Genomic DNA, 12,944 nt, shown 5'->3' with positions numbered 1-12,944 from the left:
GTCTCCCTCTTGTGGAGCTAAACTGAAAAAACAATTACAGCATTGAAAATGCTGCAAGCTCATTTACCAAAATTCACTTTGATTATATGATGTACATTATATATTAAACACACAATGTCCTGCAATTATGCAATAATAATATGACTCATGTTATAAAATATAATGGCAATTGTTTCCAACGCGTTTGGCACAATTCCTCAAGGTACAGAGTGAGATTTATTCATTTAACATGGTATCAGAATGATTTCAAATACATTTCTTTATGTATATTTACATGTCATAAAAATAATGAAGCTAAAATTAGCTCTAAAGTCAGATTAAACTTTATGAGAGCTGTTTAATTAATTTAGCTTGATTTGAGCACAGAACCAAACAAGAAACACCAACAAAATATAGATGCTTTCTCCAAGGAACTGAGAGAGCCCAAAGTGAATGTTCATATCATAATAATTTGACCTTGACTTTTACTGCATCAACAATCGTTCAAGAGGTCCTAAACTTTTGATCAGCTGATGAACAGCCTATGTCACTTTGTAGGAGATCTATTGTCCTTTTTTTCCCACTTTTCTGACCTAAATATTGTTAGAATGTTGTATTTTTTTAGAATGTTATTTTTTTTAAACTATGCCAAAGTTTCAGATAATGAGGTTTGCATATGTGGAAGTCAGCCTGGAAAGAAGCTTGGGATGGCTCTGAACGCTTGGTTTCAATGCTCGTGTTTTTTGTAACACTTGGTAAAGGCAGACCTACCTGCTAGGGGTGCTCCGATTGAACGTTATCGACTGATATTAGTGGAAAAAGGACGGTATCGACATCGGCCGTTACTTGCTTTAAAGCGTTGATCCCCTTTGCCGACTTTGTTTGGCTTGAAATAAGCTCGGAAAAGTAGCTTTTGGCCATTTTCATTTTGTAAAAGTAGCTACCGCTAATATAGCCAGTAGTACATTTAAACATTTATACTGCATGTATGTGATCGGTATCCGTATCAGCCTATTTCACTCATGGATTATCAGGATCGGTAATCTATAAATTCATTAAAATGCAGCACAAAGAGGTGCAGAGTCTGGAAGATCCAGAAAGCTTTACAGTGTATGTGCGGGTTATTGTGTGTAGCTGCTCTATAGGAGTGTACAGCTCAATACAAAGGGACAAAAATTAGCTTAATAGGTCCCCTTTAATGCTTGTTGAAATAAATAAAATGCTTACTTAGTTTATTTTTTGTCTCACAATTGTTTCATAATTTTCAATTTCTGGTCATTTATGATTTTTTTTTACATTTTGAAGCTCTGCTTAGAACTTAATAGTGTAAAATGGAAATTCTTACAATTTTTCATTGTCATGACACGTCACATCACAAATGTAATGCATGAATGGGGTGTCAAATATTACAATTCGGGCTGTCAAATGTAACGTGTTAACGACGGTAACTCGTTTATTTCATTGATTCTGTTTAATTTTTCAGTGTAATTAACGTATGGCCGCCAGAGCAAGCACGCCGCTCTGTTATGACGGCAGAACGAATGTCTGACGTCTGATGCGCTTTTATAACTCAATTCCGACCTTAACGCATCAATAACAGTACAGTTGAAACACATACAGTATGTATGTCCAACTCACACAACTCACAGATGCATTCAGGGACCTGCCAACCATGACTACATTTTACGAGTACAGTAGCTCCTGCCTCTCCATGATAAGTCCTATTGAGTACAAGAACAGGTCTGCTTTATGCCGGTGTGTACTTCACCCTGGCTGTGGATACTTTGAGTCTGCCATATGTCCAAAAGAGAGGATCATGTAACTGGCAGCGTGTCATTTCGGGGGCAAATCCCAGACGTAACAGAGCGTGGATACTGATGCAAGCGCGGGATGCTACAATGAACAGTGTATGATCACTGATGGGCAGTTTCACCTACATCTGACCGAGTTTGACTCAATAGGGAGAACCTGAAGAACGGACACGGTGGACTGACTTCCTGCTGCCACTTTATCACAATAGGTACTTGAATGTACTACAGTGATGAAGTTAGAATAAGTTTATTCGTTGTAGTCGTATTTGACAGTGGCCCTTGCTTTGTTCCCCTTGAGTGAGATTTAGTGAGATCTGTCCATCACTGATCTCTTCTTGGTTACCACACTTCTAATTCCTGGGTGCAACAAGAGACGCACTCGTGTTTTGATGCCACATGCACTCTAACAATAGCGTCCGCACGTGCACACGGTTCGTCGGGTAGTGTCACATTGTGATTCAGATTTTCACTCACTGGTCGAGTGGTTAGCGCACTGGCCACACAGCTAGGAGACCCGGGTTTGATTCCCCTCTGTGTGGAGTTTGCATGTTCTTTGGGTGCTTCTCGTATTCCAAAAAGGTTAATTGGCGACTGTGATTGCCCTGTTACTGGCTGGCAACCAGTCTTCATGCTCAAAAACAGCTGGGATAGGCTCCAGCATGCCCACAATCCTCATGAGGATAAGCGGTATAGAAAATGAATGTATGACTTATTCTGTGTAATTACACAGTATCTGTTATATTGGGTAATATGAGTGCAATGGTGACTATAGGGATGCTATTTCATAACTAGAGGGCTCTAATAATGTTAAAAGCCGTATTTAGAAGGGTGCAAAAAGGTTATCTCTGTTCTACCTATTAAAATATTCCATTTATGAATAAGGAATCCTACTTTTCGGGAATTCACTTATCACGGTCACCTCTTAACCGCGATAAACGAGGCTACTGTAGGTTCCAAAGCACTAGCCGAGAGTAAAGGAAGCACGTTTAGCTCAAACACAGAGCTGTATGTGGTAAAAGGATAGTGCTGCTTAATAATTCACAAGCTCTAATGAATGTTGCAGGGGATATGTGGGCGAAACCAATTCTAATCGCCATATTATGAAGTCAGCCCAGTGTTTAGTTTCTAAGGAGACGCTCAATTGACATGTGTCATACAAAATGCATGCGAAGAGTCCATGTGTTTTCAGTAGGCTGTAAGGATGTGTCAAGAGTTCAGGCTCTTCTGCAAAAGATCACACGCTGCAGTAAGTAGCAGTAGGAGGCCATCTATAGGACATTTAGTGATGTGCTACCAATCGAGTGACTGTACTATGAATTTACTATAGCCTTATTATGAATGTCTTATAGGGGTATTTTCAACATCAAAGCATTGAACTTGGAACTTACATCGGAGTACACGTTCACAAATTATTTTAATTTTGGAAAACCTCATGAAAAAAAACATATATCATTTTAATCATGTCTTATGATGCAGAATAGACATAGTGTAACTTAACATAACCACTTCTTGGTCTTCTTCTGGTCAATTTCCTGGCTAAAGCTTACGATAATGTCAGGTCCTTGGTCATTGAAAAAGTACAAAACCTTACATCAGGTAGATATTTAAGTTGGCCACCGTGTTCACAGTATAAAGTATATATTTTTTTGCTGCGTACCATAGATAGATAAATAGATAGATACTTCCCTTATTGTCATTGCACAATAACACAGCAGTGAAATTGCCAAAGAAATGTCGTTGCCTGGCTCCCGTATAATAATAATAATAATGTGGAGAATAAATAGATGACATCAAATATGAACAACAACGTACAGCGTAAACAGTAAATTGCACATATAATTTAAATAATTTTGAATAAATAATAATAATTTAAAGTTTTGCGTGTGGGCAGGTAGAGGGGCTTATTTGGCATTATGGTTTTTGGCACATGATCCAATCCAATCCGCTTTATTTATATAGCACATTTTATAAACAATGTTTCCAAAGTGCTGTACGGACTTGTAAAACCTGTTAATAATAAGTAAAAGTTCAAATTCACTTCTGTCAGAACTTAAAAATCTAATAAAAACAAAGACACAGGGCCCAACTATAGGAATAACTACTTTTAATTGTATTATTTTGAAGGTGACCCCCTCCCCTCCTTGGACATCCCTTGGAGGCCACGGCGACATGAGCTCTTACCTATTTAACTTCAGGAGCCTACCTTGCCATGATGTCACCTTTCAACCATCATTAGTCCTGCTTAACATGCGTCTATCTCCCTACAGGAAGTTGCACCAGCAGTTTGAGTCATACAAGGACCAGGTCAAGAAGATGGGGGACGAGACAAAGCAGGCTCAGGAACAGAAGAGCGAAGCCCCAACCTGCGGGATATGCCACAAAACCAAATTTGCCGACGGCTGTGGCCACCTCTGTTCATATTGCCAAACGAAATTCTGTGCTCGGTGCGGAGGACGAGTGTCTCTGCGGTCAAATAAGGTAATGCTGGCTTGCATGCTTGGAACTCTCCGTTTATAAAGGACACACATACAGATGTCCTGTCCTCGGGCACATTTCTCCCTGCGCTACACAGTGGACTCATAATCTGGGAGTGGAGCCAATGATGTCTCTCACAGGAACTCCTGTTTTTCAGTATTTTGCCATCTACTAAACATATAGTATATTTCTGCTCTCATTCTGTTTACTATTCAGGTGAACATCTTGTTTATATACACCTATTTTTATCATCATGGTCACTTGAACTACAGTTGTTCATTTTCACCACTGGAGGGAACTATTCCCTCTCATTCTTCCCACCAAGGAATTTCAAGTACTCCAGTGTCTGGTTGGATTTTACAAAAAAAAAGTCTTAGACCGCTTTGATATTAATCACAAGCTTAAATGTTTCTATGCAATCCCATCCAATCATTTGCTACTATTACTATGTGATGGTGCTGTCAGGACCTATTAATGCCACTCACAATCTTCCCTTTCTTCCCCCCTTTTATTATTTTATTTCTGTGCTACATTCCTGCTTTCATGGAATTGCAACAGGAGGACAAAGTGGTTAGCAACATTTTTTTTGTTTTTTTTTTACATTCACTCAATGTGTCCTAAGCGTTGTTGTGAAATGTACACGTGCACATACAGCAGCCCAAAATGATTTAAAACCAACATGAATGATATGGAAGAGCAGCCCCATTGGAACAGTATTGTTAATATTAAGGCATATCAAAGGTGATTATGACGGAGAAATAAATAACAAGCATAGCTAGTACTTAAGTTATGTCAGCCTGCTGGTGTTTTTGCTACTACTTTGACTACCATGTTGAACTCTTCACTTGGAATAATATTTGGAGATCTGGCAAATGGCCTTCGGGAAGTGTCCCTTAGTAAATAATGGTGATGTCATCGCTCACTAAGTAGTGCGGTGGCCTTGTTGCCCTCAACGTCAACCTTCATTGCACACCGTTTGGATGGTAGCGTTAAATATTCATGTGCAATTGGACAAAATAGAATCTCATGAATGAGTAGATGTAGACGGAAATAACTACAACCGACTACAACCACTGTGAACCACAATTATATGTGTCGTATATTATATATACTATATGATCATTAATATAGAATACGCTGCCTTAGCATCGCTAGTCTGGTGTGTCAGTGACAGAAGCAGCTAGTCTATGTCTGGAGGAGCAGGTAGCAAAGCTATTATTGCACTCTGAAATTAACTGAGCAACCGGCTAGTTAATCGCAGTTGCGATTAAATCAACTCGTTAAGACGCTACATGTGCTTTTTGCATCTTCAATGTTTATGCTACTTTACTTCTGGTCATTGGGATTGGCTGGTGATGAGTCCATGGTGTACCCCACCTCTTTGCCCGAAGACAGCTGGGATAGGCTCCAGCATATCTGTGACCCCACTGAGGACAAGTCGTTCAGACAATGGTTAGTGTTCTTAGACCAGATCGCCTTGTGGGCTGCACGGTGACGGAGTGGTGAGCACGCAGGCCATACAGCTAGGAGACCCAAGTTCAATTCCGCCCTCGGCCATCTCTGTGAGGAGTTTGCATGTTCTCCCCATGCATGCGTGGGTTTTCACCGGGTACTCCGGTTTCCTCCCACATTCCAAAAACATGCTAGGTTAATTAGCGACTCCAAATTGTCCATAGGTATGAATGTGAGTGTGAATGGTTGTTTGTCTATATGTGCCCTGTGATTGGCTGGCCACCAGTCCAGGCTGTACCCCACCTCTCGGACGAAGATAGCTAGGATAGGCTCCAGCACCCTCTTGAGGATAAGCGGTAGAAAATGAATGAATGAATAAATTCCCCCTTTTTTGTTTACAAATTTGTCCATTATGGAATTTTAAACAATTTTAAGAATCATAGAAATGCTTTGAAGGTGGCACACAAACATTTTTTATGTCCATATTGTGCTACAGAGTTGAGTCCAGAAAATCAATTACTGATTCTGAGAATTTTATTTCAAAGTGTCTGGAGCATATATTGTATATGGCACACAATATATCAATAATTTGGATAAACAACATAGCCTCTGTCATGGAATCACATTTTTGGTGGTCTGTACTTGTCAATATTAAGGAAAAATTAATTCAATATTCAGGAGAAAAGGATTGTGTGTCTGTCGGAAATGATTGTCAGCTGTCCTGATTGATGTGCAGGAATAAAATAATACTAAAATGATTATTTTTGTTACTTTCTGTGACCGCAGCATCATTCCTGTAAGTTCACATCATGATTTAGTCCATGACTTCATCCTGCTGCAGTTACAGTATGACGACAAATGCACGATGATGACAGTGCCAACAAGAGTGGGCACAGCACACAGGAAATGACAAAGTGTCCTTAACGACAACACATAAATATTTCTGCTCTAGATTTGGCGCTGCTGCGTGTGTCTCCGTCTTATTATTGGACCGAGGGAGCTGTCGCATAGAAATGAAGCTCGCTGATGTAAAAGGCAGTCTGACCGTGTCGTGGATGAACTAATGCAGTGGTGGTGGGATGCTTAACCTCATTTGTCAGGTTGTCGCTTGATTTGCATGTATCTCCTCGAGCTTCTAACAGTCCGCTCGGATCGGCTGGAAGGATTTCAAACTGAAAAATCAGTCATTTCCCTCAACGACCTTCCATATTTGGATTCTGCTATTGCATGATAGAAACTAGGGCAGAGACTGCGTTTTTTGTTGGTGGGATCGGAGCGAATGTGGACAGTGAAGTCTTCGGTGTAACCTTCACGGTGTTCCCAGCAGCTGTTGTCTGAACTTGGAGCTGTCTGTGGTGCTGAAGGTCGGATGGTTGCTTTAGTTGTTAGGAGAGCTGCAGACAGCCGTCACCGTCTTGTGGAGTGACTGAACTGTTTTCTCAGCGGTGCCATGGGTAAGCCGAATTGTCCAATCTCTCTTAATATGTTGTGTTCTGAAATCGATGCATCGCACGGCTGCGTGTACCTTTTTGAAAACAGTTTATGATTTATCTTTTATCATGCTTGAAACTCTCACTATGTGCAGACAGCAAAGCCTGACCATGAAAATGAATGTGTGTGTCTAAGCCGCATATTCACCAATAAACGTACAATATATTTGCAGATTTATTCTAGTATTTTCCCTCTCTGTTCCCATGTCTCTGAGCTTCAAACAGGGAACATAAATATTTATGAAGTCTATTATTATTGCTGGCGCACACACTAAAATTAGAAGCTCATTAAAATGTAATTCACCACGTGCAGCCAGTATTGGAGCATGTGAATGTAGCAGCTTGCCTTATTTTCGTCATCCGCACATGCAGTGAATCACAACTAAAATGTCATGTAATTTGTTGTGCGCTTGAAAGTGGCCCGAAAGCCTTGTGACAGTGGAGCAACAACAATAAAAACAACAGTATAGATATAATCTGTACAATGTTGCTAATTTAAATTCATCATTCATCGACTGACCATGCACTGTTAAATGACTGCAGTCCCACCGACTGTGGCGATATATATTTTTTTCTATAGTGAATTAGCTACTATCCTTACTAATGACTGCAGCTTCATCTGGACCTGATCCAGTCGCGGATGTTCCGAGGAAGGCTCCACTCCCTGAACAATTAGTCTTTAATGAGTAGTTCACCTCACCTTAGTCCAGGTGAAGGAGAGATATAAGCAAGGCAATATGATCTCGATGACAGCTCATTTGCTGCCCCATCAATATTGCAGCACGTCCCATCTCACAGTTCTTTGTCGTTTATGATTGTTATTATTTCGCATGTTAAGTTTGTAATAGAGTGGAGTGAAAACTGCATCCACATGGCTGGTCTGTCCCTCAGCTTAGCTAGTATTGCTTTATTTGTTCTTGACACACATATACCACACATATACTGTACATATACAGTATCTGATATATGGCTGGTATGACCTATTACAACCTGAACCACAGCAGAGGCAAAAAGTCATTATTTAATGCGTCTTTGTGCATCAGTAAATCCCTCATAGCTCATTTAGCCGGGTATACTGTACATATTGTAGCGGTTGGTACGTGCGGTAGTGCTTGGTTTTTAGCTTTCTATTTTTAGCTGCAGGTTCAATGACTATGAAATGTGCAAACACAAGGAGAAATGGCCCTGCCTGAGGGCTGCAGCCCCCAACCCCCCTTCCTGCACTCAACTGTGAAGAGTTAAGATGAAGGGAAGTGTGTGTGCATGTGTGTCTATATACAGTCAGATCCATTAGTATTGGGGCAGTGATGTCATTTCCATATGTTTGCTTCCATGCACATCCACAATGCACATGGAACAATGTGACTGGCTTTTAACATTCATTCCATACATTGTTTATAGCATTTAGGGAGTTGAAGCAATGATATTTTTCTTCTTATGTTACTATTGTGTTGCGCTGACCTTCTCTGTTCACATTAATGATTGATTATGAACATGAATAGTCGCAACTAAATTTAAGAAATACATTTTCAGAAGTAAATACAAGGTAGGGTGGCACGGCGGTCGAGTGGTTAGCATGCAGACTAGGGTTCAATTCCACCCTCTGACTCTCTGTGTGGAGTTTGCATGTTCTCTCCGTGCATGCGTGGGTTTTCTCCGGGTATTCCGGTTTCCTCCCACATTCCAAAAACATGCTAGGTTAATTGGCGACTCCAAATTGTCCATAGGTATGAATGTGAGTGTGAATGGTTGTTTGTCTATATGTGCCCTGTGATTGGCTGGCGACCAGTCCAGGGTGTACCCCGCCTCTGGGATAGGCTCCAGCACCCTCACAACCCTCGTGAGGAAAAGCAGTAGAAAATGAATGAATGAAATACAGGGTATTTTTTTCTGAAGGCTGAGGTAAAACAAATATTTCAGTAATGGAGCTAATCATTTATTGGATTTACTTCAACATTTCTCTTTATGAAAGCATCAATACTCCTGCCATTCATTCATTCATTCATTGTCCTCATTAGTGTCACAGGTCCGTCAAACCGAAATCCATCAAACTGTTCAATCAGACAAACAACCATTTAAACTCCCATTCATACCTATGGGCGGCCCCCTGTTGTCACCCATTACTTCTAATTAGAGGTCGCTGATGATCTCGTGGTTGCCTGACTTCTGTTCAGTCCCCACCCACTGACATTGTCAATTGGTTGTCTGTTTCTACAGTACATGTGAACTGGGACAAAAAGATGCACCTGGACTTTTCAGTTAAGACTGGTCCCCCATTATGAGTCTATTCTGGTTAGGACTTGGAGCTCTCTGTGACTGTTAGGAGTGAATTGTGCGATTTTATTCCGTAAGTGATGACACAGACTCAGGCTGACATGATGCTCCATTCAAAGCGCATTTGCCAAGAATGCACTCCCTTGCGCAAAATGGGCCGCTCCCTATGGATTGTGGGTCACAATGCACAGTTTCTGGTCTGTGTTCATAACAGTAATAATGACAATGTCGTTGTAGCTTTTTTGGAGGTTTTTTTCCAAAAGGCTTTATAGGCATCCCATTATGTGCATTCTTAACTTCCTTTTTTAGCTGTTTTTATATCTTTAGAATACAAGAAAAAGAGAGAGACATGTGTTCATGTCTCATATAAGGATTGTGGATGATGAACAAAATTTTTAAAAAGTGCACTTTTCCTATAAAACATTGCATGAGTACAACTGTGTTCTTAATGTACTTTTTTTTAATAATCATAAAACATCCTTCCTTGTTAGCATTCTATTAGTTAGCTCAGCAGTTGACTCTCAAAATGTGAACAAAAAACACTTTTTATCCTTTTAAATTATAGTTTTACATAATAAAACAATTCTAAATGGATGTTAATGATGAACGAAAGGTAATTAACCACTGTCACCTTCCTGATTCTAGGAAGAATCAAGGATCAAGTCGTCAAAAGTAAAAGTAACCTGAAAAGTTCATCATTTATATGTAGTTCACATTGTTTTCTCCGTGTATAAAACCATAAAAATGTATTTTGTTTGGACATGTTTGGCTTTCTGGAAAAGGAATAATTGGATTTCCAATTTGGGAAAAGTTGATTTGGTTAACATCCATTTTGGTGGAATGAATTAATGACACTAACCAAGGTTCCACTGTATCTGAATGTAGGTGGCGTGTCAGTATTGTTTTTTTTTTATATACTTTTACAATTATAGTTTTACATAATAAAACAATTCTAAATGGATGTTAATGGTGAACGAAAGGGATAAATTAACCACCATCACCTTCCTGATTCCAGGAAGAATCAAGGATCAAGTCGCCAAAAGTAAAAGTAACCTGAAAAGTTCATCAGTTATATGTAGTTCACATATTTTCTGTATGTATAAACCATAAAAATGTATTTTGTTTGAACATGTTTGGCTTTCTGGAAAGGATTAATTGGATTTCCATTATAGGAAAAGTTGATTCGGTTAACATCCATTTTGGTGGGATGATTAATGACACTAACCAAGGTTCTATTATATCTGAATATGGTTGACGTGTCAGTATTGCAATGGCTGAAAAAAAATTTAATCATTCTAACACATTAGAATAATTATTTTCTTTGACAGATGACCCCATTCCAGTTAATGTTCTCGCTTATTCTGCTCAGTTTCAACGTGTTTTGCAAAAATTGAAACAGTTGTTCAGCAGAAATAGAAAACCGGGCCCACTTTCTTGTGGGTCTTAGCCAATGACTAACGTTTGACGGAAGAGCTCTCTCATGACCCCGGTTAAAGAGACATTCATGGCCTCACTGACTACACTCCACTGGGACGCATAAAGCACAATTTGTAGCCTCTCCGCTTCCATTGTGTGTCAGTACAGTTATCGGCCATCTGTAACATTGATAGCTGGACATAAATGCCTCATGTGTCAATATCACAGAGGCTGCTACATCATGCCTGCGAGTGTCCAAGTGGCTGACTTTAGAATATGTAATAGTTCATCATTATAGATGGCAGCCACACCCTTTACAGTATGTGTCAGCTTGAAGTAAGGACGCATTCTTCCTTTGCCGGCAACTCTCTCTTCACCTTCTCGCCTTCGTCCAATCAGTTCTTAAATCTAACCGATTCATCCTAATTGTCAATTTCCAATTTTAAAAAGCTTTTTCATATTAAGTGAGTGTCTCTGACCAATCAGAAACGACCGCTTGTTAATGTCACAACAGAGATCTGTAGCGCTGCTGTGTCAGCTAGAAATATTCGGACATTTAGTACAGTACGTTATTACATTACACAGATACAGTATCCTACCTGCTCTGCTGCCAAGTCCGTGTCCGATGACGTTATTTTAAGAGGATGAATTACTTTGTGTTGTGTTTCACACTCAATTGTTGGAGGAGAGGGTACATTTGAGTAGAATGTGGCTACAAAGGTAACATATGAACTAATTACATACAATGTCATATTGTACGCTAACCGTACTGTTCCACTGTATTATGGTAATGGTTTTATTTCATTTGAACATGCATCAGATTACAATTGAGTGCGTCACATAATCAGTTCACAGTTCCACATGTCCAAAAGGAGTAGGAAGAAGCAAAGCTTATTAAATCCTACCCCTCCATCTGGTACGTTTACAATCAGTAACTGTTACATTTGTTCACTTCCTGCTTTCCTAATATAGTTTAAGTTTATTTTTATTTCTTTTTAATTAATTTATTTATTATATATTTTTTATAATATTAATATTAAATATTATAAAATATTATAAAATAAAAAATTATAAATATAATTAATTTAAAAATTATTATATTTTATAAATTTTGTTTTTGTCACGTACCGAAGTACGAGGTGATATGACCATCCAATGACATAATGGGTACCATAGTAAGTGTCAATATAGTGATATGTATAGCACATCATGACTGGTTCAAAACTCTTCATCCTGTGAAATGTGAAATAACTTGGCATTTGTTCACTTCCTGCTTTCCTAATATAGTTTAAGGTTTTTTTTTCATTTTTTTCTTCTGTACTGAAGTACGAGGTGATATGACCATACAATGCCATAATGGGTACCATAGTAACTGTCAATATGATATGTATAGCACATCATGACTGGTTCAAGACTCTTCATCCTTGCAAACATCAACTGCTTGCATTGTTTCTGCTTGTTATTAGGTTTTTATTTTTAATGAACGGAGCTGGTGTCACCCAATGAGCTAAAACTGATAAAATCCCCACAGATGAGTCCATTCGTGTTTGATTCAAGGGCGCTTTGATAGCAGGAGAGGAAACATTTAAGTCCTGTTCTTACCAACTGCAGTAATGCACTGACTCAGCACGGAGACTTTTAAGGCCGGGAGTTTGGTTGCCAGGGAGGGGACGCTAAAGGTGTTGGCTCGTCTGTCGGCCGCCTGGCCTGTCGATAATTTGGCAAGTTCCTCATCTACACAGACACGCTTCAAAATAAGTGAATGTGCTGGATGTTAATGGGCCAGATGTGGTCACCGGGACCAGACCAGTGTGTCATTCTGTCACTTTACACTGTACCAGGAGGTATTGACCTTTCCTGTGAGTGCTTGTGTGTGTGTGTGTGTGTGTGTGTGTGTGTGTGCATAGTGATCAGGGCTGCTGTCTGTTCCTGAATTTATGAGGCCAATGTGGTGAGCTGGCTGCTGCGGCTGCAGAGTAGAGCAGATAAAAGCACGACTTCACAGAGCAGTAAAAACCTCCATCTCTCCGGTCCTTGGAGCGCTTAA

The 12,944-nt window shown here is 39.6% G+C and overlaps 1 protein-coding gene across 29 annotated transcripts in view; it reads left to right on the top strand.

Moving 5' to 3' along the window:
- The window catches only part of rims2a (regulating synaptic membrane exocytosis 2a), a 111,284-nt gene that overhangs the window by 23,043 nt on the left and 75,297 nt on the right, over window positions 1-12,944 (top strand). For 20 of the 29 annotated variants that reach the window (XM_078790876.1, XM_078790883.1, XM_078790888.1 and 17 more), the window contains 2 exons: window positions 4,058-4,268; window positions 4,824-4,835. In XM_078790876.1, coding sequence (XP_078647002.1) covers window positions 4,058-4,268; window positions 4,824-4,835 — 223 coding nt within the window. Of the gene's footprint in view, window positions 1-4,057; window positions 4,269-4,823; window positions 4,836-6,685; window positions 7,172-12,944 lie in introns of those variants that run through there. The other 9 variants (XM_078790877.1, XM_078790889.1, XM_078790886.1 and 6 more) reach the window with 2 other exon arrangements.

Source organism: Doryrhamphus excisus, linkage group LG5 (genome assembly GCF_037039965.1).
Source record: "Doryrhamphus excisus strain RoL-2023G ecotype Guam linkage group LG5, RoL_Dexc_Guam_v1.1, whole genome shotgun sequence".
Classification (NCBI taxonomy): domain Eukaryota; kingdom Metazoa; phylum Chordata; class Actinopteri; order Syngnathiformes; family Syngnathidae; genus Doryrhamphus; species Doryrhamphus excisus.
The sequence above is the reverse complement of the archived record's forward strand: the minus strand, read 5'-3'. Positions and strand labels throughout refer to the sequence as shown.